The sequence below is a fragment of the Elephantulus edwardii genome, unplaced genomic scaffold, assembly GCF_000299155.1.
Source record: "Elephantulus edwardii isolate Elephantulus edwardi_28Jun2011 unplaced genomic scaffold, EleEdw1.0 scaffold00064, whole genome shotgun sequence".
NCBI lineage: Eukaryota > Metazoa > Chordata > Mammalia > Macroscelidea > Macroscelididae > Elephantulus > Elephantulus edwardii.
The window spans coordinates 14,968,084-14,994,919 of NW_006399814.1; the positions used below are offsets into that span (position 1 = coordinate 14,968,084).

The 26,836-nt window shown below is 35.0% G+C and overlaps 1 protein-coding gene across 1 annotated transcript in view; it reads left to right on the top strand.

Annotated features, from left to right (window-relative positions):
* KIF3A (kinesin family member 3A) overlaps positions 1–26,836 on the top strand; it is a 65,988-nt gene that overhangs the window by 34,417 nt on the left and 4,735 nt on the right. The window contains exons 6-15 of the mRNA XM_006888081.1: positions 3,255–3,394; positions 5,998–6,195; positions 6,537–6,711; positions 11,139–11,237; positions 18,798–18,954; positions 23,107–23,287; positions 23,409–23,519; positions 24,457–24,582; positions 26,349–26,402; positions 26,746–26,814. Coding sequence (XP_006888143.1) covers positions 3,255–3,394; positions 5,998–6,195; positions 6,537–6,711; positions 11,139–11,237; positions 18,798–18,954; positions 23,107–23,287; positions 23,409–23,519; positions 24,457–24,582; positions 26,349–26,402; positions 26,746–26,814 — 1,310 coding nt within the window. The remainder of the gene's footprint in view (positions 1–3,254; positions 3,395–5,997; positions 6,196–6,536; positions 6,712–11,138; positions 11,238–18,797; positions 18,955–23,106; positions 23,288–23,408; positions 23,520–24,456; positions 24,583–26,348; positions 26,403–26,745; positions 26,815–26,836) is intronic.

The window sequence follows — 26,836 nt, forward strand, 5'->3', positions numbered from 1 at the left end:
CTATGAGTCACAAGGGACTCAACGGCACATAACAACAACAACAACAGTCTATATATGTTGTTATGTTGTTAAGTGCTGGTGAGTCATAGACGACTCATAGCAACCCTATGAACCAAAGACCTGAACACTTGTGTAACTTTCGTTGTTTCTCCAAGTTCCTAGGATTTCCAGAGGCAAGCTCTTTTGGAAGTGGACACCACTCCAGCTTCCAAGCCTGTTTTAATCGGGAGCTCCACCAAACACTGTCCACCATGGGGAACCATTATCACATTTGGTGCATCAGTGTCACAGTGTTTAGCATCACAGTAACCACGAGTTATATAGAGAGTCATTTTTTAACATTTCCCTACCACTCATCTATCGGTTTGTAGTACTGTGGTGGCTTGTTTGTCACTGTGATGTTGGTAGGTGTGCCACTAGTATGTCAGATACCAGCAAGTTCCTCTCCATGGACAGACTTCCGTGGAGCTTCCAGATCCAGACAGGTTAAAAGGCATGACTGGACAACCACTCCTGAAATAACAAGCCCTGGAAAACTGCGAATAGCAGAGGAATTTGGTCTGCATAGTGCTGCATACCAACTCCTCAGGTTGGAAGTCATTCACAGTGTAACTGAGGAAGAAGTGCCTCCTCAAAGTAGAGTCTACCTTAACAATGCAGTGGGAGCAAACCTTTCCTTCAGTGAAGGGATGTTACTTGCTTATGTACTTTATGCTAAATGAGAAACAGCTGCAAACACCCATTAATAACTGGAATGTGAAATGTGTAAAATATGAATCTAGGAAAATTTAAAGTTCTCAAAAATAAAATGGAATGCATAAATAGTGATATGTTAGGCATTAATGAGTTGAAAATGAACTGGTTAATTTTGAATGAGACAGTCATGTGGTTGGCTATGGCTGGAATGACAAAAAATAATGCTTGTCCCATTCATTGTCTTAAAGAGCATTTCCAGACCTGTCCTGAAATACAGTGCTGTCAGTGATAGAATAATATCTATACAAATGCAAAGATGACTTTTTGAAAGGGTGATTATTAAAAAATATGCGCCAGCTATAGAGGCAAAGATGAAGAAATGATTTCTGCCAAATTCTGTAGTTGGAAATGTGCAACCAAAATGCATTAATAATAATTAGTGATGAAAATGCAGAAGTGGGAAGCAAAGAAGGATTCTTATTATCGAGTGCCATCTACTACAACTCATAGCGACCTTATGAACAACAGATCTCAACCTTGCCCTGTCCTGCACTATCCTCATGGTCTTGGCCATGCTCTTGTGGTAGTTACTGCTTCAGTTCATCTTGTTGAGGGTCTTCCTCTCTTTTGCTTACCCACACTGCCTTTCCAAGCATGATATCTCTTGCCAAGGACTGGGTTCTCTTAAAAATAAGTCCAAAGTAAGTGAGATGATGTCTCACCATCCTTGTTTTTAAGCTTCATTCTGGTTGCACTTCCTTCAAGTGTTGTTCAAAAGCCAGTCCATAAGTACTGTTCACCAACAATTCAAAGTCTTTGATTCTTCTTTGGTCTTCCTTATTCATTGTCTAACTTTCAGATGCACAGGGAACAACTGAAAATATTATGGCTTGGATCAGGTGCACCTTAATCTTTAAATGGACATCCTTGCTTCATAGCACTTTAGAGAGGACCTTGACAGCATATTTCCTTCCCCAATTCAACACGTCTTTTGGTTTTGTGCCTGCTGCTACTGTGTGTATTTGCTTGGATGTGTATCCCAAGAATTTGAAATCATTGACAGCTTCTCTCTTTCTTCCATCTATAAATAATATTGTGGCCTGTAGGTCTAGTGGTGAGGATTATTGTTTTCTTTGAGATGACTAGTAGTTGGAAAATATGACTTTGACTACATAAATCAGGCTAAGGATCTTATAATAAACTTTTATATAATCAATTCATTGTAGATACCTTTTTCAAAAAACATAAACAGCAAATATTGTCATGGGCTTTACCTGATAGAATGCAAAGGAATCAAATTGACATAGTAAGAAGAAGGCAGAGTCCAACTGTGAAATAGACCACCAAATCCACATGGGCAGAATTTATACTGAAGCCGAAGACAAAACAGTCACAATACCACAAATGCAACCATGAGCTTTTTTCATCTGAATTTAACAGCCGTCTCAAGAATAGATTTGATACATTGAATAGTAACTACGAAAGATTGAATGAGTTGTGAGATGACATCAAGGACATCATCCATGAAGAAAGCAAAAGATCATTAAAAAAAGGCAGGAAGAAAAGAGTTGGGCAGCACAGAACTATTAATAGGAAATAACAGAGGATGCTAAAGGAAGAGGTGCAAGCTGCATTGAAGACATTGGCAAAAAGTAAGGCTCTAGAAGTTGGTGGGATATTGCGATGTTTCAAGAAATAGGCAGAACCCTCAATGTGTGCTAACTAGCCTCTGCCAAGAATTTTGTCATACCTGGCTAACTGTATGGAAAAGATCCATATTTGTTCTCATTCAAAAAAAGATGATGCAGGAGAATGTGGAAATTATTGAACAGTATCATTGATACCATACTAAAGTAAAATCTTGATGCAGATAATGGAAAAAATAGCTAGAGCAGTATATGCTAGCAAGGAACTTCTAGAGATTCAAATTGAAATTAGTTGAGTCTATGGCATGAAGGAAATCATTGTTGGTGTCAGACGGATGTTGGCTGAAAGCAGAGAATAAATACCAGAAATATCAGATTATTTATGTTTAATTGGTTAGGCAAAGGCATTCAGCTGCATGAGTCATGATAAGTTATGAGTAACATTGAGAAAAATGGGAGTTCTAAACAATTATATTTATGTGTCCATAGATTTTATTTTAAAATAAAATAAGGGGATATTATTTGCTTGGTTTAAGATTAGAAAAGATGGACAGCAAGGTTGTGTCCTTTCTCTCTACTTATTTAGTCTCTAAACTGAGCAGTGTCAGGAATTAAAATGACCTTTTTTTGTGCTAGAATTACGTCTTTAAAATGAGAAATATTACAAATTGATATTAACACAAATTTTTGGAGAACTTTTCAATCATGACTAGATAAAAGCTATATTTTTATTGTCAGTCATGTTTACTGGCTTTTGCTTATGATGAAATGATGACTTTTAAATTTAATTATGAAAATTAATATTTAATTATCTTTTAAGAATTTAATAAGAGTTAATGATTTTTAAAGATATTTTTAATATTTAAATAAATTCTTTTTAAAGACCTGTTCTGCTTCCTTCCTCTCTTAAAGGTTCTGTTGGTGCAACTAATATGAATGAACATAGTTCCCGTTCCCATGCCATCTTTACAATTACGATAGAGTGCAGTGAAAAGGGTGTTGATGGTAACATGCATGTCAGAATGGGAAAACTCCATCTTGTAGATCTTGCTGTAAGTAATAGGGTAGTATGGAAGGAATATTTTAATTTTATAAGTAAAATAAAGGTGAAAAAGTATGACTTATACATAATTTTGAAGGTATCTTATTAGTGTTGATAAAACAGGTATAACAAACCAGATACCAGTTTTGCAATTTTTGCATGTACAGTTCATTGACACTGATTACATTTGCTACTTTTCCAGCCATCCTCATCCTCTTTTTCTGAGTTGTTCTTGTCCTCTTACCATGAATGTTTTGCTTCCTCAGGTTTCTATCTAACTTTTTAAAGTTGCTTTCGTCACTTCAAACCCAGACAGCTATATCTTACAAAAGCACAGTGCTTCAGGCAGATATTCTTCACTGTTGTTAGCAGCTGCTGAGTACAGTATGACTCTAATGACCTTGTGAACAACAATTATGAACTATCCTGTGCATCCTCACAATCTCTGATACATTCGAGCCCATTGCTTCTGTCACAGTGTCAATCTATCTGGTTGAGGATCTTCCTTTCTTTCACAGGTCCCACATTTACCGACCATGTTACCTCTCTTCAAGTAATAGCCTCTCTTAACCACATGTCTAAAATACATGAGCTGAAGCTTTATCATCTTTGTCTCCAAGGAACACTCTGGCTACACCTTCTCCAAAATATAATCTGGTTTTCGGCAGTCCATCATATATTCAGTGCTCTCCTCCAACACCACAGTTCAAAGGAATCATTCTTCTGTCATCCTTATTCATTGTCCAGCTCTGTGATGCATAGCAAGTGATGAAAAGACCATGGCCTGAACCAGGTGCACCTTAGTCTTCAAACTGATATTGCTTCTCTATAATTTGGGCATATTCCTGACTGCAGACTTTCTCAGTGCAGTACGTCTCCTGATCTCCTGACTGCTGGTACCAACGGTGTTGATTGTAGATCCAAGTAAGATGAAATTGTTAACAATTTCAGTCTTTTCTCCATCTATCATGATGTTGCCTAGTGTCCAGTGGTGAGAATTTTTTTTCTTGATATTGAGATACAATCCTTTTTGAAGACTGTAGTCTTTGATCTTCTGCAGCAAAAGCTACTCCTCACTTCCAGCAAGCAAGGTTGTGTCATCTGCATAAACAGGTTGTTGATGACTCTTCCTCTGATCCTAATGCCTCATTCTTCATAGAATCTAGCCTCTCAAATGATTTGCTCAGGATTCGTATGTATTCCCTTGCTCTGTTCACACAGCAGCCTCTTAGTCTAGGTGTAGGTTTCATGTGAATGTAATTAAGTGTTCTAGAATTTCCATTCTTCTCAATGTTAGCTATAATTTGTTATGACCTACACAGTCAAGTGCTTTTGCATGGTCAACAAAACACAAATAAGACATTCATTTGCTAATCTCTGCTTTTGTCAGGACCCATCTGACATCAGCAATGGCCTCTTCTAAACCCAAGTTGAACCTCTGGCCATTCTCTATGTACTGTTCTTGCCATTTTTTAATGGTCTTTAGGAATATTTTGCTTGCATATGATATTAATGATATTGTTCATTGATTTCCACAGTCTCTTAGATCATCTTTCTTTGGAATGGGAATAAATATGGATCTCTTCCAGTCAGTTGGTCAGGCAGCTGTCCTTTAAATTTCTGGGCATATACTAGTGAGCACATCCATGGCTGTATCTATCCCATCATTTCCTGGGATCTTATTTTTTGTCAGTGCCTTCAGTGCAATTAGAACTTCTTTCTTACATTGGCTTTTGATCATATGGTACTTCCTAAAATATTTCAGTGTTGGTGCTTCATGGATAATTCAAGATTTTGCCCATAGCATCTCAGTATATGTGCAGAGAGCTAGAATTGGAGAATTAAAAGGGAAGAACTGACTTGACATTTCTCAGCTGAAGGTATTGAAACCAAAAACTTGAGTTGTCATCTGTTCTTTGCTAGTTAAGCTAAATTATTGTTTGGTTTTAAGAAGATTAGAAAATATTTTTGGTTTAAGAGTTAAAGATTATCTTAGAACTAGTTCTGAAAGTTCATTCATCCTCCATGGCTCTAGAATGTCTGGATTGTACAAGAATTTGGAATTCTGTTAATCAGGATTCTTCAATACAGTCTTTGATCAAAGTGTTTAATAAGAGTAGCTAGGCACCTTTTCATTCAGATCTTTTGACAGAAGAGGCATTTGACCATGGAGGCATTTAGTCACGTATTCCATTTCCTCTTCTTATTTCCAGCTCTCATTCTTCCTCTGTTGCTCTAAGCACATAGAGAGTAAGTGTTATGCTTTGGATAACTGCTTCAAACATTTTTAGACACCCGCCACTCTATAGTGAACTAGGAGGCAGAATAGAGCACTAAACAAAGTTGACTTTTATGAACTTATAACTTAGTATTTATTATGTATATAAAAGTAGATAGACTATTATGATTACCCACCATGTCCCTCTTTACCATCTTAACAATTATCATCAACTTATGGCCTATCTTGTTTTTTTTTCTTTATTCTCAGCAACTTCTTGCCCGACTGTAGTATTTTGAGACAGACTCTAGACATCATGCCAGATTTTTATCTTTTAATAACCGTATTTGTCTTTAAAGCTTGATAAGATTATTTTGTGTTTTTTCTTTTCCTAGGGTTCAGAAAGACAAGCAAAAACTGGAGCTACTGGACAGCGCCTAAAGGAAGCTACAAAAATCAATCTTTCCCTTTCTACCCTTGGCAATGTAATTTCCGCCTTGGTTGATGGAAAAAGCACTCATGTGCCTTATCGTAACTCAAAGTTGACTCGTCTGCTTCAGGATTCCTTAGGAGGAAATTCAAAAACCATGATGGTAAGATTTTTAATTTTTTTTAGGATGGCAAGATTTTAATTGGGGATATAATTAACATAGGCAGTTTTACGATATAACTTACATACAATTATATGGGTAATGTATTTAAACTATTGACAGCATTACTCTCTAATACTTGTGGTTATTTGTTCTCTAGTGTTCCATGTGTATTAGCTCTGTAATAATGTCTGATTTGGAAATCTAGAGGCTTGACTTTTTAAAAAAAAAAAAAGTTAGAAATGTACATATAAAAATAGTCTTTTAGATAAATTTGCAATGATGGTATTGATTTTGACCATGTCAGGTGTAAAATGTTTCACTTTGTGTTCCTAATTCAACAGTGTGCAAATATTGGGCCAGCAGATTACAATTACGATGAAACTATCAGTACATTGCGTTACGCCAATCGTGCTAAAAATATTAAAAATAAAGCTAGAATTAATGAAGATCCAAAGGATGCTTTGCTTCGTCAGTTTCAGAAAGAAATAGAAGAACTGAAAAAAAAGCTTGAAGAAGGTGAGTTTTTATCAAATATTCATTTCCGTGTTAGTTAAAAATTGTTTGTTTAACCAATAAATATTCTTGTGGAAATCACCTGTTAAATGAGTTCTTAATCTTTAAGTGTTGGTATTTAAAGGAATGTTTCTAGACAATAAGTTGGTACTTACATACTTTAGCATTTTATTATTAAGCTCAGGTAAAATGATATGTGTATTTTTCTTAGTTATAGTAGTTTTATTTAAACCTTTCTTATGATCACATATTGATTTTATATGAACATTTGTTAAATCAGTCACTTACTCATTGCTGTTGGTTCAGAACCAACTCTTGGCTGACCCTCAACTTTTCAGAAATTTACATTGTAAGAGAGAAGATTGCCCATATTTCTCCCATGGAACAGCTGCTTTATTAGAACCTTATGACTAGTTAAATACAAAATTTTATTTATAACTAGATTTAAAGCTGCATTGTTTATTTATTTAGGTAAGAATCAGCAGATTTCTGCCTTTGTGATGGATATCAAATCTGTTTTTAAAATAAATATTAGTTTTTTTAAATAAAAGTTAGGGGTAAAGTCAAGTTTATAATAAAACTGAAAATTTAATGGCCTTGAAATAAGCTTTTATACTTAAATTTAAAGATAAAATTCCATTTTGCAAATTATTTCCTAACAGAGTGTCATTAGAAAGTTGGAAGGTTTGAAAGACCATACTCAAAGGTGAAACACTTTCTAAACATTAAATGTTCAGTAACTTCCTGTACCTCATGCTAGGGACAGATCTTTCCAATTGGGAGATAAAGCAAACAGAGGGCTTTGAAACTACACCTTTGATCTCTGTGGGGAAATTGGTTAGATCAGAAGGGTGAAATCCAGAGATGCCAACATCCCAAATGTTTGGAGAAGATGCCAGTTCAATAAAATTAGTGATTTAGTTCTTAGATGAAGAAATTTGGTGTTCTCAATGTGACCACTAGGTGGTATTTATAGCCAATCTGTTTTAAACATAAAATTTCTTAGGTATACTTTATTGGGTTCATACCTTAGTTTTAATACTTTTCCTTTGGTTTGTGCTCTTATGACATTTGTTTTTATAATCCAGTTATGCAAAGTTGTGTGAGCTTGCTTAACAGAGGTAATGACACAGGCAATAAAGTAGGTAAAAACAATAAGAAATACTTTTAAAATGTTTAGTTTAGAGGTAATGCTACCCATTTAGCCAGTTACTGTCAGGTTAGTTCCCACGCATCGTGAGCCCATGTATCGTCATGACAGAATTGTGCTCCTTAGAGTTTTTGGTGGTTGATATTTTGAAAGTTGATCAACAGGCCTTTGTTTCAGCTTGCTTTGGAGGAGACTCATGCCTCAAATCTTTAACTAACTGTTTACATCATCAAGGATGTTATGTGTACAAAAGCAGTATGGAGAGTTTCTGTGTACCCTTCCCTGGCTCCTCCTGGTGGTAACATCTCACATAAAAACCCAACCCAGCCCATTGCCGTCCAGTCTTTCTGACTTAACGGCAACCATGCAGGACAGAGTGAGACTGCTCCACAGGATTTCCAAGGCTGTAAATCTTTACAGAAGGCAATGGCCTCATCTTGTCCCTGCAGTGCTGCTAAACAGTAGGTTTGAACTGTTCACCTTTATTTTGTTGTGTACCATCGAGTCAGAAACGACTCATAGCTGACCTTCCAGCGGGTTTTCAGAGGCCGAACATTTTATGCAAGGCGATTGCCTGGCTTTCACCCGTGGAGCAGCTGGTGGACTAGGCTGCATGCCTTGGTAGTGGCAGTGCAAACTCCTTGCCACTAAGCTACCAGCACCCACTCTACCTTGATGTTGCTAATATTTAAAGAACAGCACCACTAGAGCGCCTTAATTAAGTCTTATTTATTTGTAGCATACTTGTTGAAACCAGGAAATTTAGGCGGATATAATCCTGTTAACTGTTGTGCAAATCTTTGAATTTTGCCAGTTTTCCTAATACTCTTTTTTGATCCAGAATCCATTGTAGAATCCCATGTTGCATTTACTTATTATTTCCTTCATCCCCTCCTGTCTTTATAATCTTGGCACTTTTGAATAGTACTGGTTAGATATTTTGTAGACCGTCTCTCAGTAGGGAGGGAGCTCTCATCTGGTGTCTTAGTGGTAAGGAGTTGTGCTGCTAATCTAAAGGCATATAGTTGGAATCCACTAACTCTCTGCAGGAGAAAGATTCTCTTTCCCTGCAATTTACAGCCTCTGAAAACCCATGGGAGGATCAGCGTTGAATTGATTCAAAGTTGGTGGCACATAGTGGTGACAACAATAACCAGCCAGTAGGGAGTTGTATTACTAACCCAGAGGTGACAGCTCTCTTTATTTGACTCCGTTAGCTGCTTCATGAAGTTAGGCAGTCTCCTCTTGGGAGATTCATAGACTTTGAAAACTCACTGGATGGTCAGCTAGGAATTGGTTATGAAAGCAATGAATGAGACAAAGTTTTTCCTTAGTCCACCAGGCTTCTCCTCTTAATTCTACTGCTGTGTTTTCCCTTTTTTAAAATTAATATGCATCTCTTGAGAAGATCCTGTTTATCATTATGTTTTTTCAAACTAATTTTAGTATCCACTAATGGTTCTTGCTTGCAACAGTAATTCAATGTCATTTCCTTTGTGGTTATTTTCTATTTCTATCTTTCCTTCTAAGTTCATTTGGAATTCTGTTGTAAGGAAGCATTGCCCTGTCTCTGTTTACTTAATTGATTATGTATAAGTGTGGACTTTTTGAATTTAATCTGTTGATTATAACCTCATGGTGTCATTTTTTATTTTCTTATTGTCTCAACTTTGACCATTAGGTGCTCCTTCAAAGTAGTTCCTGTATCCTGTGATAATGCTGCCATAATTTTCTTAAACGCTTCTTAACTTCTGGTACTTCAAGATGTTGTGGGCATATCTTGTATCTTTCTTTCTTTTTTTTTTCTCCAGTATCCTTAAGCACTTTATTACAGATCTGCGGTGGACAGCAGGTTGGCCTCAAAGACTGCCTTCTATCTTGTATCTTTCTTAAGTGTCCTGCCTTAGAGTCATCCATTTCTCCCTGGCTCCTTTCATTGGAAAATGGTGTTAAGAGAACAAAATTTGGGCATAGAGGTGTACACTGGTACCAAAGTGCTATTGTTTCTAAACCCAAACCAAAATACTGTATTTTTAAGCAAATTCTTTTTTCCAAGATTCATTGATCTCTTCTTATTCTTTTCATAGAGACACAGTTATTACCTGCATGTGACTTGTGTGTAGTTTGTTTCCCCCTCCACAAGTTACCTTTGTTTTCTTAGGTATGTCATATTTTTTTCCCAATATCTATAAGCACTTTATTACATATCTGTGGAGGACAGTGGATCGGCCTCAAAGACTGCCTCCTAGGTACATCATATTTAGATGATGGTATTTTTAAATAATTACTGTACTGAGAACCCCTGGTAGCACAGTGTATTGGACTGCTAAGTGAAAGGCCAGTGATTGGAATCCAGCAGCTGCTCCATGGGAGAAAGATAATCACTCCTCCTCCCGTAGAGATTGGCAGCGTCGGAGACGCCGTGGGGCTGACTTGATGGCAGTGGGTTGATTTCTTTTTTTTTTTTTTCCAGTTTGTTTCTTGTCTTTACAGGAAACAGTACAATACTGCATTGTTAGTTTAATCATCCCCTTTCATCGGATATTTTTCTTTTGTTTTTAACTTAATGTGTACCCAATAACATCCTTATACTTTTAAGTATTTTTTTATTGTGATTTGAATAGAGGTTCACAAAGAAATTGACTTTTCATTCACTCATTCATGCAGATTTATCACTCCTTCTCCCGCCCTTTCACTCTCCAATGCATGTCTAGCACCAGCTTATTAGTTGTATTACTCGTAATGTCATGTCAGCCATTCTTTTCAAAATTACCTTCCCTTCACCTTTTCTAATACGGTGTTCCTTATCAACCCATTCTTTTCCTGTTCTTCCTGCCTTCTGCTTTTTAAGTAGTCCTTGTGGCAGAATCCTAAAAAGAGAATGCTGTTAGGTAGCAGTTTGATAACTCTAACATACAAAGATTGAATAATTTAGAATCTTATAAAACTAAGCTGAGGAGAAAAAACTCCCCAAAAGGAGAAAAGCATTTTAAAAAGACCGAAATAATGTCTCTGACACATACTTTTTATATATATTTAAGCCTGTATATAAGTAATTGTTCAAAATTTTAAATGAATCAGAAATTACCTTTTACTTAAAACTTAAAAAAATAAGATGTATCTTCTGGGGTTCGCATGTCTGCTATATACTAACTTGGATTATGTAAGGTTTGTTTTAGGCAGCAAAATTGAAGGAAGAACATTAAAATGTAGGTATTTCCTAAGTATCTAATGACTTGGTACAGAATATGAAACTCACTGTATTAAATTTCTCTACAAGGTGAAGAAATATCAGGATCTGATGTCAGTGGGTCAGAAGAAGATGATGATGAAGAAGCTGAGATTGGAGAAGATGGAGAGAAAAGGAAAAAGAGAAGGGGTAAGTTCTTTTTGAGTTCTAATTTGTAAAAATTAAGTGGGATTACTATCCAACAATGATGTAATCTTTCTTGAAGTAGTATATTGCAAACCTCGTTTTTGCAAAATTTTAAAAATGTTGTCATTTTTAGTGATGATAGCAATTAGAATGGAAGATATATTTAAATTTGTATTTTTTCTCCTGTACTAGCTGAACCATAATACAGTATGTTCCGTTATTTTAAAATTTAGAATTGCAGATATCTGTGATAGCAGATACTTTTAATAAAGATAATTTTTAAAAAACCCCAGCCATCTTATATAGTGCTTCAGTTTTAGTAAGAACTTTCATATGTATTTAGAACCTAAATTTCTTGGATAATTGGGTTATTGTAAAGCTTTTCTTAAGCACAGTTAGTTTAGAAGTCATTGAATTTTTAAATAATGAGTTTGTGTAGGGTTGTTATTTTTTTAGGGTACTATTTTTAGGTAGGTTTTTATTTTTGCAAGTTTTTAAAAAAACATTTTTTTTTTAAGTTTCATCTATTTTGTTGTTGAATACTAGAATAACTTTTTTTTCCTTTTAAAATACTCTCTAATTTTTTTTCTCTTTTGGGGTTTTCATTGCCATGCATAAGTTAAAACTGTTTGTGTGATAGTGATATCTATCTGAAAGAGAGAGACATATTATAATGGCCTATATTTAAAACTTTTTCATCCCAAGTGTTTGTTTATTTCAGAACTCTCTTCCATTAATGTTGTTCGTTGTTTCAAGCTGATGCGTAGTTTGCTTGCCTTATTAAAATGAACTTGCTGAAAATAAAACTCATCACTGCTTGATCAGGAACCCCAAGTTTACAAACTAGAAAGAGTTTGTAACTTCAAAAAAGCAGGAGAAGTGTGATTTAGAGCAAGTATTGGCAAAGTATGGTCCACTGGTCAACCTTCTCCTATTCCATGTTTGCAAATAAGACTTATTTATGGACATACTCACTTGTTTATAGGTGGTATTCAGCAACAGGGATTAATAGTTTGCAACAGAGATTATATGTCTCACAAAGCCAAAAACATTTGCTATTTGGTCTTTTACAGAAAACATTTGCTGATCCCTCATTTAGTGAAATAATTTTATGTTCTTACATGTTCTCTCAGAGTTAATGATCTTTTTCAAAATGAAAGCAGATAATGGATTTGTTTAAAAATTTGACATTTCAAATAGAATAACTGACATTGTTTAATATGTTACAAATATTTACTGTGTAAAGAATCTTTTTTTCCAGGCTTGGAAGTGTAACCATTTTTAGTGAACCTTTTCAGTTTTGCTGTGAAACCTTGAACACAAGTAATTAGATGGTCATTTGGTATTGAGAGAGAGAGAGAGAGCGAGCCCAGCCTGGCTGTACCAGTTACTATCTAATTGACCCTGATTATGTGTGTCAGAATAGAACTGTACTCCACAGAGTTTGTCATGGCTGGTTTTTCAGAAATATGTAGACTGACCTTTTCCCAATGTATCTATGAGTAGAATCCAAACTCTATAACCTTTTGGTTAGCTTTTACTGCATCTTCAGGGACTCCAACCTGGCCATAAAGAGGGTGATTTATATTATATTTTCAGTTGTTTTTTACTTTTTAGTTCTGCATGGTACAAAATTTAATGTATTTGACTGCAAACCAAAAGGTTGGCAGTTTGAATCCACTGAGAAGCAACTAAAAAGAAAGAGGCCTGGTGATCTACTCTCTCCACCCCAAATAAAGGACATTTAAAACTCAGAGGAGCAAGCAGAGTCCTACCGTCACACATAAGGGAGTGGGCAAATGTTCATGACTAAGAAACGGTTGGACAGTAACTGGGAATGACTTTTTAAGTTTTAAAACTCATTCCCTTTAACTTACCAACAGAAATAATTTTAAATAGATTTAAGTGTCACCAAAAGACTTATTTTTTTATTATTATAAAATACTATCTTTTGGGTGAACATAGAGTTTCCCCATAGTAGATACTTAAAAAAGAACACTTTCTAATCCCCTCAAATGGATTTGTAAAGTAGAGAGTATATGAAAGACTGTCAGCCCTGGTTTTAAGGGGAAATGAAGTTTTGATTCTTTAACACAAAGCTTGATTTTTCTTTAAGACGCTTTCTTCTGGAACTAAATTTTTCTCCATGTATGTGTTCATTTCTTGTTCCTCTTTCCTTGGTTCCGGTTGGGTTCATTTCTTTGTCTTCCAGGCAGTAGCAGCAGCAGTAGTTCAGACTCTACATGTTCTGTGATAGAGAATCCTCTGGATAAGTTCTTCCCTAGTGAGTGGTAGCTCTTCACTTCTCTATCAGAGCTTTGGCTTTTCCATAACTCATGGGCTCCATTTGAGAAATGTTGCACTACTCCCTGTCATTACTTAAAAATACATGTTGGATTTCTCAGTAGACCAAAGCATGTGTTGATTGTCCTCCCTCTTCATTGCTTCCAGTTAACCATAATTGTTAAAACATGCTTAAGCTTGTGTATGAGACAATGGAAGAGAGATTCATGCTTTCGCAATTGAGATAATGTAAAGAGAGCTAGTAAGCTGTATAAAAGAATAATTCTTCTTGTTCATTTTTATATTTTGATGATTTTTTTAATCCTAATCAGTGTAAGGAATATGTAATAATAAACTTAAAGTTATTAAAGTATAAATTGTATTTGGAAGTACACTAATGCCCATTATAACATGTCTTAAGAGGTTTTATACTCCATTGGAAGCCACATTTTTAAGAAACATAAACTTTGAAGCAAGTAAAGGAAAATTGAATAGTATTTTGTTTCAGATGACCATTTATACCTGTTTCTACTTGATCAGTTTTGAGAATTTTCTAAGGTATGAATAATTAGAGAATTCAAAACAATAAAAAATTTATGCAGAATTTATCTAGACTTATTTCAAACTTTATTAAACAAAGGCCTTAATTTAAACTTTAACTTAGTTAAGTGGAAGAGCATTTAATTTTATCTATTATATTTATTTTCAGAAGAAAAGAGAGGTAATGTTTTTCTTCCTTATGCTAGCTTGCAGCTTACTGTCTTTTAGAGCATTATCTATATACTTACCCTTTCCCAAACTAATAACAAAAACATCTGGTTACTGTTCTTAGACCTTTAACTTCCTAGAGGAACATTTCTAAGGGTATTAGAAACTTATTTTCTGTTGACACTTATTAAGTGTTCTACCAAATTAATTTTCGAGAATAATTGAAATTTAAATATATGAAATTGCTTTAAAGACCAAAGAGAGATACTATTTTGTATTATAAACTGCAAAACACAGGAAAAATGTGCAAGTGAGAGGCATTCTAATTTAATTTGCTGTTTTAAATCTTGCCTTAATTCTTTGAGTGGCTCTATTAAACTGTAAGGGAGATAGTTGTGGGACTCTGCTTCCACATAGATTTATAGCCTTGGAAACCCTCCAGGGCAGTTCTACTCTGTGCTGTAGGGTCATTGGGAGTCAAACAGACTTGATGATACCGAGTTTGGTTTTGGTATTGGTATATTATTTGCATTCTAGCAGAGTCTGTTAACTTTTGTTGTCACAATGTAGGTGTGTTGGTGAAGTGGACAGATGGTTTCCCAAGCATGTGGTTGTTCTGTGTAACTTGTATGTCCTCTCCCTTTAAAAAGTATGAATGCACTCCCTTTAAAAAGTATGAATGCACTCCCTCTTTTTTAGATATCCTTTGCTTGAGTCATCAATTGGTCATTTACTTTTAGAGAATCATTATAGTTACTTTTGATCTTCTAGTAGGTTAAATGTAAATCTGTTGTACAGGTGTGCTTCACTTTAGGTAATTTTTTTTCCTGAAAATTGTTTATAAATCAAGTTGGGAAATTAAGTCCCATTGTGACTACATTGAGAAGTTTGCCTGTTTTTAAAGTCTTCCTTAAATCCTTTTGTTATTTTTATTGCAATTTTACTCTCAAAAATTATTTGGCTCATATTTTTTTATATTTGTGATATGAAAATATAAAGCAGACTAAAAATTTATAGTATAAATGTTTCGGTGAAGGTGCAGGAAAAAAATTCTGTTATTAAAAAAGGACACATTATTGTTGTCTTACGTGTTCAGTTGGCAGAATTTTTACATCATATTTTCTTAAAGGGGGGCATACCTGTAATGGATCTTTATACTGGAAGGAACATTGAATTGGGAAATTTTGGAAATGAAGAATGTGAACTGTTACTTTGATTGGCTTCATTCTCTGTTTTGCCTTTTTAGACTACTTGCCAGATCTTAGCAGGTTCCCAATTCCATGTCTGCCATTAGTAAAACCACATGGTGCCCGACAGTTGCTTTTGTAAGAGTGTGGGAGTCAGTGTGAGCTTTTAAAATTGACTTGAATTGCAACTTTAGATTAAATTAGCTTTCTTATCTCTGCTTAAATGACACCTCTTATTTGTTGAATATGCTTTCTTTTTATATAAGCTCTATTTCCGTTTTGATAGTGGTTTGATTTATTTCTGTACGTTAAATGAATGCTGTAATAAATTTTTTTCTTTGTTTTACAAAAGAAATAATGCTTTTCTTTTTTCTTCCTCATCTCTGTGCACATGCTTCCTGTCTACGATTTGCTTACTACTTCTTATTGCAAGATCAAGCAGGTTGGTGTGATTGATTTGCACTCCACATGGTACAATTATTTATCCCACAAAGGACTTTGCTATTTAAATACGTTACATATTCTAAAAATGTTACTATTTTTTTAGCAAGGTAAGTATCTCTCTTTTATATTTTAAATTATCCTTAATGGATAACCTCAGATTTAAAAAATAAAACAAAAAAACTCCAACTACAAAAATCCCCTCCTATTTTACACATTTTTAAAATACATTAAATCAAATTTTAAAAATACAGAGTATTGTGTAATGAGACACTGATTCCCTCTCCCACATCAGCAGTATTCAGATGCTTGGATACCTATGTAGGTGCTTATGGTATGAAAATGAAATCAGTCAGGTTAATACTTCCCAGAAATTCTTCATTTTAACTTTTTCTTGCCACAGTTCACCATTACAGTTCTGCTTAGAGCATAGAGCAGAGACAAAGGACAGTGTAAAATATTGTTCCTTTTGTGTTTACTTAAATACTCTTTATGACATGGCTTTTTCAAAGATTTATTTATGAGAAATTTAGTATTCAACTCTCATGGAGCATCAGAAGAACAGTTCTATTTATTTTTTTTTATTTGTAGGTTTAGTTAATTAGATTTTCACATTTAGTTTAAAAATTATGTAAATGTGGCTTTTAATGTCCCATTTTAAAATGCTTGTTTGGAAGTCTAAGTACATATTCACATTTAGCTTAAAATATTAATTGAGGAGAAGAAATGTAATGATTTGTCAGAGTGATTCAGGCTAGAGAACTATGTTACGAAATATTACACTTACTAATCTAAAGCTGGCTGTGTATGCCAGTCATCTTCATGGAAGTGCTACATGAGTACATTAAGATTTTTGCTACTAAGGAATCTATTTCGGGGAAAAAACCCACTTTTGATTTTGAATTATGACTGCAGTTCAGGCAGAATAATAATTCATCAGTTGGTGTGTATGTTAGTATTTATACATAAAATGTTTTCTTGCCTCTTGATGAATTTTGAAACTATATGTTTTTAATGTTAGCAAAACAATTTAAAAAAGCTCAAACTTATAGCAGTTGATCCAGAACCAGATCGTAGTTGACCCTGCAGTGGGTTTTCAGAGGCTGTAAAGTGCAGGCAAGGAGACTGCTCATCTCTCTCGCAGAGTAGCAGGTGTATTTGAAGCATATGTCTTTGAGTTGGCAGTGCAATGACCTACCTTACCCACTAGGCAACTAGAGCTCCCTAACAAAATAACAAGGACCCTAGACATCTAGAATTAACTGTTTGTATGTTGATCAGATTGTTTCCTCCATACTCTTCACACAAACTTTTTTTGTCCTACCATGTTAGCTTTTTTTAAAAAAAAATAAAATTTAACTCAAAGTTGGGAGAGAAGTTACATGCGTGTGTTTGCTTCATATCTGGAAATTTTTCTCCTCATATTTCTAAGAAATTGTTTCACTGACAGGAAAACTTTTCTAGGAAATAATTAGAAATGGGGATTGATTATTAAAAGTTACCTTGAAGCACAGTATAATTCAGAAGGCATGATATAGGGGACTTGCCAAGAATGTCAATAGAATCAGTTCTAAATCTTGACTTTTGGAATGCAATGAATCACACCACACCAGAGCATGAGTCTGAATCAGTGCTTTTATTTAATCTTTTATTTATTTGTTTTGTGGCTTAGATTTGTTTTAGGCTTACATTTCTTTAGAAATGAAGGTTAATGTATTATAAACCCATGAGGATTTTTTTGTTTCCTGTAATTTTTCTTAAAGAGCTAAGAGTGTGCGGATAATTCTCATGATTTCTGAAAGAATATATACATATGTATCTGTTTCCATTATAATTGTTTTTCAATTCTCTTTCCTTACTAGTAGGAGGGGTTAACTCTCTTGGGTGGAGACATTAATTATCTTTAAATTCTGGTTTTCACTCTTCTGTGGTCCTTTGGGAAGGAAGTTAACAATGGCAGAAAGCTTTCAGGAGAGCCTCAGACCAATTCTGTGAAAAATTTGATCAGTTTGCTGAAGGAAAGTATGTTTCCAAGAAATTGCATTACCAGAAATGAATTATCTTTGATTCAGTTTCATAACCAGTTTTATAAACTGGTTTTTATATTATTTTTTTATATTTATAACAAAAAGGTTTTTGTTGGTTACCTATTTTATATATATATATATAAACATTCTACTAGCTGTTGTAATCTAAATAATGGAAGAGTGCTTTCTTAACCATATCATTTCATAATATTTCTGCTTATATTTGGCAGTTATATTTATTCAAACTTAGAGGACCTAAGTTTGACATGATTGATAGTTATTTTAGTTGCTTCTTAGGTATGATGATATTTACATGGCACCCCAGCAACTATAATCTGTTTAATTTTAGATAGTATACAATATCTTTTCTTAAGAGTAAATTATGAAGTAAAATACTTAAAAATAATATTATTAAAAAGATAGAACTGTGACAAGTAGAAAGTACTATTGATACAAATGCTACCTGATATCTTTATCTATATACTTTTTACCTATATGTATCTTTTTTTTGCATTTATTTTATGTGATTTTTAGGGAGATATTTTGAGAAATCACTTGGCTTTGTATCTAGTTATCAGAAAAAGTAAAGAATTATGTCATCTTTTTACATATTTATGTTGTTTAGGGCACATAGATCTTTGCTTTATTATTTTGTTTTCTATTTCTCTTTCTGCTCATCTATTTATCTGCTCTTTCACTTTTGTTTAGCATTCTCATTGCATTGTTGAACAATTAGGATTTAACAATTAGTTTAAAATGTTCCTCAATGAACATAATAAATAAAAATAAAAGTATAATATTCATTTGATTTCCTTACAATGTTGATACTTTGTTTCTTATTATTGAGGAGTCCCTATGATTGTACATTGGATAATTTACACAGCTCATGTTAGTGATTGTTTCACTTAAATAAATAGGTAAAAAGAAAGTTTCTCCAGATAAAATGGTTGAAATGCAAGCAAAAATTGATGAAGAGAGAAAAGCACTTGAAACAAAGCTTGACATGGAGGAAGAAGAAAGAAACAAGGCTAGAGCTGAGTTAGAGAAACGAGAAAAGGATCTTCTCAAGGCCCAGTGAGTATGTTTAAGTGGAGATTATGTCCTGATTGAAATTTTGGGTATATTTCACAAAATATAAACAAGAAAACGGAATAGTATTTAATAGCTTTGGTTTTATGTCCAATACAGTCAGTTCACTGGTTACATACAAAAGAAGTTACAAACCAGCCCCCTATAAAGCCTATTTATTACATTAAAAATTCAAGGTACATAAAATTGCAGTAACAAACCACATGCCAGCATGCAAAATATTATTATTACTGTATTAGTATGTTAAAGATATTTTAGTGTACCTGGAAAGTTTCTTTTATGCAAAGAAATGTACACTATATACTAAATACCAAGACACATGTTTGACCATCTGACATTAGGTGCAAATTGTACCTGATTGTCCCAACTTACATAAAAATTTCATTTAAAAACATACTTAGCAGTGCCATGTGATTTTGTACTAGAGAGTTGGAACCTACACATAGCCGACACTCCAGCAGGTTTTCAGAGGCTGTAAACTGCAATGGAGTTAATTGCCTATCTTTCTCCCATGGAGCAGCTACTAGATAGATTTCAAACTGTATACTTTTGAAATTGCAGAACAGCTTCTTACCACTCAGCCTTCAGAGCAATGATATGTTGTTGTTGTTATTGTTGTTGTTGATTGCCTTCGAGTCGCACGATTCATAGCAACCCTATAACAAAAGGCCCGAAGTCCTTCTACAGCTATTGACGTTGATCAAAGTTCATAGAGTTTCCAGAGGCATGTTGTTTAGGAAGTGGATGCCACTCTTGCTTCCAAACCCGTCATAGTATATTATTGTTTTTATGTGCCTCTGAGTTGCCTGCAGTGTATAATGACCCTATGTACAGCAGCTCTGAACCCTTCCTTGTCCTGAGCCAGTCTCACTAATTCCAACACACCAACCCCCATTGACCCAGTTACTATATCAATCCATCTCATCCGGAGTTTTCCTCTCCTGCACTGTCCGTCCACCCTTCTGAGCATGATGTCCTTCTCCAAGGACCGATCTCTCCTGGCCATGTGCCCAAAGTAAGTGAGGTGGAGTAGACATAAATACACATCAGTATAATTTCAGCATAATTCACTATAGTAAAAAAGATGGATGCACCCTAGCACCCAACAGTAGATAAATGAATACACAATTACTGTCCATGCATATGAATGGAATAATATACAGCTGTGAAGAATAATAAAAAGTCCACAAAACAGAACATGGATGAATCTAGAGGACATTCTGCTGAGTGAAGTTAGTCAATCAGAAAAGGACCAAAGGTCTTACTTTAATAAAACATCAAGAATAAGTGTGCAGAACTTTGTAAACAAACCAATATAAAATACATTTTTTAAAAAAAAGGAATAAGTATGCACAGGAGCATGACCTTTGACGATTCTAGGGATGGGAAGAGAAATCACTTTCTCAATAGTAGACACTAGTTATTTTTGAGGATGGGAAAAGGTATAGGTGAAATTTGCATGGCTTAATCTATGGTGAATGCAGACACTTAGAAGCGTGCTAGAAGAAGGAATCATTTCAGTAAATATTGTTAACAAACAACTGTGCAGAGTCAGTAATAACTTATAAAATATATCAGTAATTCCTTAGGTTGGCATTTATGGGTAGAAAGACACATGTGAGTATACACGTGTAGGGGCATCTCAAGGCATTTGTATTTACATACTTATGTGCACTGCTAATATATTCACATATATATAAAACTTCATAGGAGGCACAGTGATGCAAAGTGTAACTTTAAAAAAAGTCTTATGTGATTGGTTTACTAGCTTTGAAGACTTCATACTATTATTTTATGGGATAGCTTGGTTAATTGGCATAACATAGTTCGTAAAAATAATGTTCCACATCCTAACTTACTGAGTCTGGCTTTTAAAAGCTTGCAGATGGCCATTTAAGATCTAGACAATTGATTTCTTTTATTAGGCGCAAAGGAGGGTGAAGGAAACCAAAGACACATGGGAAAAATGAGTCTACAGGACTAATGGCCCATAAGAATTGTGGCCTATTTTAGCCTCAAACTGACAACAGTTGGACCAGGGACCTGAAAAACAGTCTAGTTAGCATGATAAAAAATCGCCAGACTCACTCACTTGTTAAACTAGAAGAACCCAAGGCTGTCACCCTCAGATACCCTTTGATCTTGTCCTGAAGTCACTGTCAGTGTTCACTTTCATCCAAATAATAGATTGACTTATAAAATAAACAGTGTCATCTTTGAATACAGTTTTCTTAATTATGTGAGACCAGGCAACATTTATCTAAAATGAAGGTAAGAAACAAGATGAGGCAGGGAAGTGAGATTAATGGAAACAGAACATAAACAATGGAAACAGTGATAAAGTTGACATGTTATAAAAAAATCTAGCCAATGTCATGGAATATGTATAAACATTTTTAAATGGTTCCCACGTAAAGTGAAGAAGGATGAAGAAAGCAAAAAAACTCAATAAAGCAATTAGTCCAAAGACTGGTGACTAACATGAACTAACACAGCCTCTTCAGCTTGGCCTAACATCGGGATGATGCCTGCCCACCACGGCTGAGCACTCTGACCAGGACTGTAAGAAAAGGTTCCTCTTAGAAAGGGTAAAAAATGAAGAACAAAATGGGTATTTGGAACAAACAATAATTTTAAAAAACCAACCCAGACTTACTGGTATGGAAGAGATTGGAGGAGCTCCTAGGCCATTGCCCTAAAGACAGCCTTGTAATTTGAAACTGAGGACACTCCCAGAGTCCACCTTTCAGCCAGTTAGTAGGTGGACATAAAAAATAATAACACCTGGGAACAATGTACTTCTTAAAACAGTCAACTCTGTAAGACCAAAAGGACAACATTTACTCAAAACACAGATAAGAAGATAGGGAGAGAAAAGGAAAGTAGACAAGTGAAAATAGGTACCTAAGAAGGAAAAGAGAATACTGCTACATCACAGGGGATGGCCAGTGATGTCCCATTAGAAGACTAACGTGGGAACCCAATTTGCTATGTAAACTTTCGTCTAAAATGGAATAAAATACTGACAATAACCAAAATACCCCAAATAGATAGATAGACTTAGGAACAACACTTGTTTGTAATCCTGGGACTACTGGTATAACTGAATCCACTGGCTATCCTGAAAACCTGCTGGGGGTCAGCTGTGAGTCAGTTCTGACTCAACTGCAAACAACAACAAAGTGATGAAGTGGTTAAGTGCTTGGCTACTACTGAAGTGTTGGTAGTTCAATCACATTTGCTGCTACAAGAAAGAAAGGCCCTGATAATTTGCTCCTGTAAAGATTGTAGCCTAGGAATTTATATGGATGGGGGCAGTTCAGGTGTGTCATATAGGGTCACAAGGAGTTGGAGTGACTCTATACAACAATGATAGCATAGCTGCCCCATTAGGGTATATGTATTTCACAAATTTATATCCATGTTGATAATTTTATCTGTATAGAAAAAATTAACTGGTAAGAAAATAATCCATTAATTTTTAATTACAAAATGAATAATAAATACTGTTATGCTGTTATGTGCTATCTAGTCAGAACTGACACATTATTGATTCTTTCCATGAATTTTCAAAGGCTGTAAATTACAAAGGAAGAGATTATCCTTTCTCTTGTGAAGTAGCTGGTGGATTTGAATCATGTGCTTTTGTGTTGACAGCACAACTCCTTATCCCCTAGACCTCTGGAGCTTCATAAATGTTGTTGTTATGTGTCGTCAAGTCGCTTGCTACTCATAGCGACCCTGTATACAACAGCCCTAAACTCTGCTCTGTCCTGCGCCAACCGCACTGCCTCTGACACACTCATCCCAATTACCCCAGTCACTGAATCAATCCACCTCATAGAGGGCCTTCCCTCCTGTGCTGTCCCTCCACCCTACCAAACATGATGTCTCTCTCCAAGGACCGGTCTCTCCTCACAACATGTCCAAAGTATGTTAGACAGAGCCTTAGAATCCTTGCCTCCAAGGAGCCGCCTGGTTTAACCCTTTGCTGGATGAATCTGTTACACAGTGTTATTTTACAAAGGTGGTGTGTAATTGCATTCCTATCTTTTTATGCATCTCTACTCTTGTTAATTATGGGAAGTAGACAAGAATATCACGCATAAATATAGAATATTCTCATTTAATGAACAGACAAGAGCATCAGTCTTTGCTGGAAAAACTATCTGCACTAGAGAAGAAGGTAATTGTCGGTGGTGTTGATTTGTTGGCAAAAGCTGAGGAACAAGAGAAACTTCTTGAAGAATCTAATATGGAACTGGAGGAAAGACGAAAAAGAGCAGAGCAACTTCGCAGAGAACTTGAAGAAAAAGAGGTACTTTGTGTGTTTTTTTTTTTTACTCTTTGTGTTGCTAAATATTTGAATCAATTATGAAAGCATTACATTTATGATTAATGAAGGGCATTCTTGTGAAGTTTATAAATTTTTGTCATAGCAAGAACGCTTGGATATTGAAGAAAAATACACCAGCTTGCAAGAGGAAGCACAGGGAAAGACAAAGAAGTTAAAGAAAGTTTGGACTATGTTGATGGCAGCAAAGTCAGAGGTTAGTCTCTTAAAGTTACCTACTAAAGTAACTAAATTTAAAAATTCCTGCAGAACTGTGGTACAGTGCACAGTGGAGTACTATACAATTCTAAAAGATTATGAAGAATTTGTGAAACACTGCATTACATGGACGAATCTAGAGAGACTTATGCTGAGTGAAATAAATCAATCACAAAGGAACACAGATTGTATAAGATTATTATTATAACAAACTCAGGAAAGGTTTACACCTAGAATCATTCTTCGATGGTTACTTGGGATGGGAAGGGAGGGAGAGTGGAATAAAAATTAGTAAATAGATAATAAGCACATAATTAAGACGGGTGAAGGAAAAGGCACTATCCAAAGGGGATTATCAGAACAGTTATCTTTTAAAAAATTCAAGACAGAAAGGTATGGAAGAGTTGATTTGATTTGGAATCAGAATTATAGGGAAATGGGGAAAAATGTGATTACATTGTGGGTATTGAAATTAATGTTATTCATTAAATATGTATGAATGATTGAATGACAAATTTGTTTTCATTTTAAACTTTCACTCTGCCAGTATAGGCAGCCACTATTTATGTATTGCTAAACCAGTATTTCTATAGTTCTGCCAAGGCAGGCAGTTCAAATCCACCAGCTGCTCCACAGGACAAAAATGAGCAGTCTCCTCCCATGCAGTTTACCACCTCTGAAAACCCACTGGAGGGTCATCCATGAGTTGGTTCTGACAATGAGATGATCATGATGATGATATTTAGAAAAACAACTGAAAAGTTTAAATTGAGGCCTCTTTTTTTAAAAACAGGTATTTTTAAAAAATACAAGTATGATTAAAACTGAAATCAATATGTTCTTACCATTTTCAAGAAATAAAATATTATTAGATGTAGTAGATGGTTTTGTTTACAAACTGTTTGTTTAGAATATTTTCATGATTTTTCTGGCAGATGGCTGACCTCCAACAAGAACATCAGAGGGAAATTGAAGGTCTACTGGAGAACATAAGACAACTTAGTCGGGAACTTCGACTGCAAATGCTTATTATTGACAACTTTATACCTCAGGATTATCAGGTAAGAGGGATCTTTTTCTCACTTATGTGTTAAATTACTTGACTAGGTAGGTTAAAGGGAAAGGAAATATAATTTCTATTTTAATTGGTAGTTGTTGTTGTGAGGTGTCGTTGAGTCGAATATGTCCCTGTGAACTACAGATCTGAACCCTGAATATTCACATTTCATTTAACAACTATGTCATTTTCTTTAATGTTACCACATTTCACTTCAGCTATTAACTTTCCTGAGTATCATTTGTTATTTGGATATTTAGTTTTTAAGAATTTCTTGTATGACAACAATCTGGAACAAGAGGTGCATTACAAAGTGGACATCATTCCTCCCTTCCTCCTCTGCCTTCCCTCAACCCCGATGTCAGTCCCGTTTTACAACATTGGCCCTATGCAATATTTGTCCTTTTGTGACTGAGATATTTCACTCATGATAGTGTCCTCCAGGGTCATCCATTTTGAATAATATTTCATGAGTTCCTTGTTTTTCAGTGCTGCACAGTATTCCATTGTGTGAATATACCAGAGCTTCTCTATTCATTCGTTTGTTGGTGGGCACTTAGGTTGTTTCCAGCTCTTTGCTATTGCGAACAAAGCTGCAATAAACATGGGTTGCATATATCTGCTTGAGTGGCAGTTACGGTTTCTTTAGGGTAAATTGCCAGTAGTGAAATTGCTGGGTCAAATGGTATCTCTTTTTGCAACTTTTTGAGAAAGCTCCATTTTACATTCCCACCAACAGTGAATAAGGGTTCCAGTTTCTCCACAATCTTCGCTAGCATTTGATGTTTGCTGTTCTTTTAAATTTTGCTATTCTTACTGGGGTGAGATGATATCTCATAGTTGTTTTGATTTGCATCTCTCTTAGAGCTAGGGATTTTGAACAATTCTTCATGTGTTTGCCATCAGAATGTCTTCTTTGGTGAAGTGTATGTTCATATCCTGTGCCCATTCTGCAAGTGGGTTGCTTACCTTTATTTTGTTGTGGTGTTCGAGTATTTTATAAATTGTAGATGAAAGTCCCTTGTCTGACATGTTATTACCAAATATTTTTTCCCAATCTGGGACTTCCCTTTTTATTCTGTTGGAGAAGTTTTTGGATATTCATAGGAATTTTAATTCTTAGAAGGTCCCATTCGTCTTATTTTATCCTCTCCTGGTTATAGATTTTCCAAGATGCTTGGAAGACTGTTTATGTTGGGGATTAGGACTTTCAGAGTTCTTCCAAGCTTTTCTCTAATGAAGTTTATAGTCCTTGGTTTTAGTCCTAGGTCCATAATTCACTTTGAATTGGTTTTTGTGTATGGAGTGAGGTGTGGATTTTGCTTGAATTTTCTGCAGATGGTGTCAGTTTTGCCAACACCATTTGTTAAAAAAGCTGTCATTTCCTTACTTAATTGATATCATTTCCTTGTCAAAAATCAGTTGACCATAGGTAGGTGGGCTGATTTCTGGGTTCTCAATTCTATTTCATTGATCTATGTGTCTGTCATTGTACCGGTACCATGCTGTCTTGACCACCATGGCAGTGTAGTAGGATTTGAAATCAGGGAGTGAGATGCCTCCTACCTTGTTTCTCTTTTTAAAGAGTGCTTTGCTTATTCTGGGCCTCTTCATTCCAAATGAAACTGGAGATTGCCTTTTCCATCTCATTGAAGCATTATATGATGTTTTAAGACATTTTCACCTAGTATTATTAAGATTGTAGTCCCATAATTTATTTTATTTTAAATATTTTTAAATACTAAAAGTAGACTTTAACTGTTTTAAAAGGAAATGATTGAAAACTATGTCCACTGGAACGAAGACATAGGAGAATGGCAGCTAGTAAGTATTTCTTTTATTTCATGAAATATTTATGGAATACTTTTTTAAGATGAATTATACCGGCCACCTTTGGGAGGGAGATAGTCCAGACATGAATCAGGTGAAAATTCAGTAGGGAAGAAAAACGAATTTTCTAAATAATTATCAAACAAAGACTAGTGGAAGAGGCCTAGGTGAGACAGGCTGTGTGTGACTGCCTGAATGCTGGATCTCTTTTTTGCTCCAACACGCAGACAATGTGTTACAGGCATAACTTGCTTTATTCACACTATAAAGATAATATTCTAATGAAAACATTTCTCTCTCTCTCTCCCTCTCTTCCTTTCTTTTTTCCTTTTCTGAGAAATGTGTTGCCTACACAGGAAATAACATGAGGAAACAGACCCCCGTGCCTGATAAAAAAGAGAAAGATGTAAGATTGCTTTTGATTAATA